The 1,179-nt window shown below is 71.6% G+C and overlaps 1 protein-coding gene across 1 annotated transcript in view; it reads right to left on the bottom strand.

Moving 5' to 3' along the window:
- Position 1: 1 nt before the first annotated feature.
- BAHCC1 (BAH domain and coiled-coil containing 1) overlaps positions 2-1,179 on the bottom strand; it is a gene marked incomplete at its 5' end in the record, with an annotated part of 27,689 nt that continues 26,511 nt past the window's right edge. The window contains 3 exon segments of the mRNA XM_019542791.1: positions 2-208; positions 288-524; positions 621-1,174. Of these exon segments, the coding sequence (XP_019398336.1) occupies positions 2-208; positions 288-524; positions 621-1,174 (998 nt within the window).

Raw genomic sequence — 1,179 nt, 5'->3', positions numbered from 1 at the left:
GTCAGCAGAGGATGGGCACGCCGTCGGCGGTGACGAGGCGGCCCGTGGTGGGGTCGTAGGTGCCGGCCAGGTAGTAGAGGTCCTGGCGGTCCTGGTACTTCTTGCTGCGCGTCATCTGCTCGTAGTGCTCGCGCCCCACCACCTGGCACTTGTGCGAGATGGTCTGCACGTCGTTCTCGTCCTCGTGGCACGACTGGTACAGCGCGTTCTGCGGAGCGGGGCCCGGGTCAGGCTCTGCCCCCCGAGCCCGGCCCCGCCGCCCCCGGCCCGCCCCCGGCGCCCCTGACCTTGCCGTCGCTGTGCCGCTTGCCCAGCTTGGTCTCCTCGGGGTGGTAGAACCACTTGACCTTGACCACCATGTTGCTGCCCCACGACTCCCACATGCTCTCGATGCGCCCGATGTAGGGCAGGTTGGGCCGCCCGGCGGAGAGGAACACGGCGCAGTCCCCGACACGCAGCGTCTCTTTGCCCCGCACGATGGCCTTGTAGAACAGCTTCCGCGCCTTCCCCTTCATGCCCCGGCGCTGCGGGCGGCAGCGGGTCAAGGCCTGGCCCCGGTGCCCGCCGGGGCTCTGGGGGGAGCAGGGCATCGCGGTGGGGGGCCGGACCGTGCTGCTTACCTGCGTGGGGTTCCCCGACCACCTCCAGAGCTGCCGCGCCGGCAGGAAGGCGGAGATCTTTGGCCGATTTTCCACCGACGGCAGGCGCTGCCTCCGGGAGAACTCTTTGGCTTTGGAGAAGCTCAGGGCCTCCTTGCGCTTGAGCTTGGCCTTGGCGCTGGCCGCGGCCGCCTTGGCGAGGAAGCAGCGGGCGGGCGGCGCGCCCCCCTTGGCGCGCAGGGCCTGGGCGGCGGGGGCCAGCAGGGCGGGCACAGGGTGCGACAGGCAGGTCTGCAGCAGCAGGGCCGAGTCCTCATCGTCGGAGCTGTAGGACGAGTCCTCGTTGTCGGAGGAGCAGAGGCTGGACGTGGAGCCCGAGCCCGAGCTGGACGAGGTGGAGGAGCCCGAGCTGGACGAGGACACGGAGAGCCGCGCCAGGAAGCGCGAGGGCACGGCGGCCGTGGCCAGCGCCCCGGGGCCCTCGTCCTCCTCGGGCTCCGAGTACGAGCTGTGGCAGTCGCTGTCACAGTGCGGGCCGCACTCGCCCTGGCCCCCGAACTTGCGCAGCGCCAGCCCCACG

Source organism: Crocodylus porosus, unplaced genomic scaffold (genome assembly GCF_001723895.1).
Source record: "Crocodylus porosus isolate Cpor-Errol unplaced genomic scaffold, CroPor_comp1, whole genome shotgun sequence".
NCBI lineage: Eukaryota > Metazoa > Chordata > Crocodylia > Crocodylidae > Crocodylus > Crocodylus porosus.
This window is presented reverse-complemented; position numbering and strand designations above follow the sequence as displayed.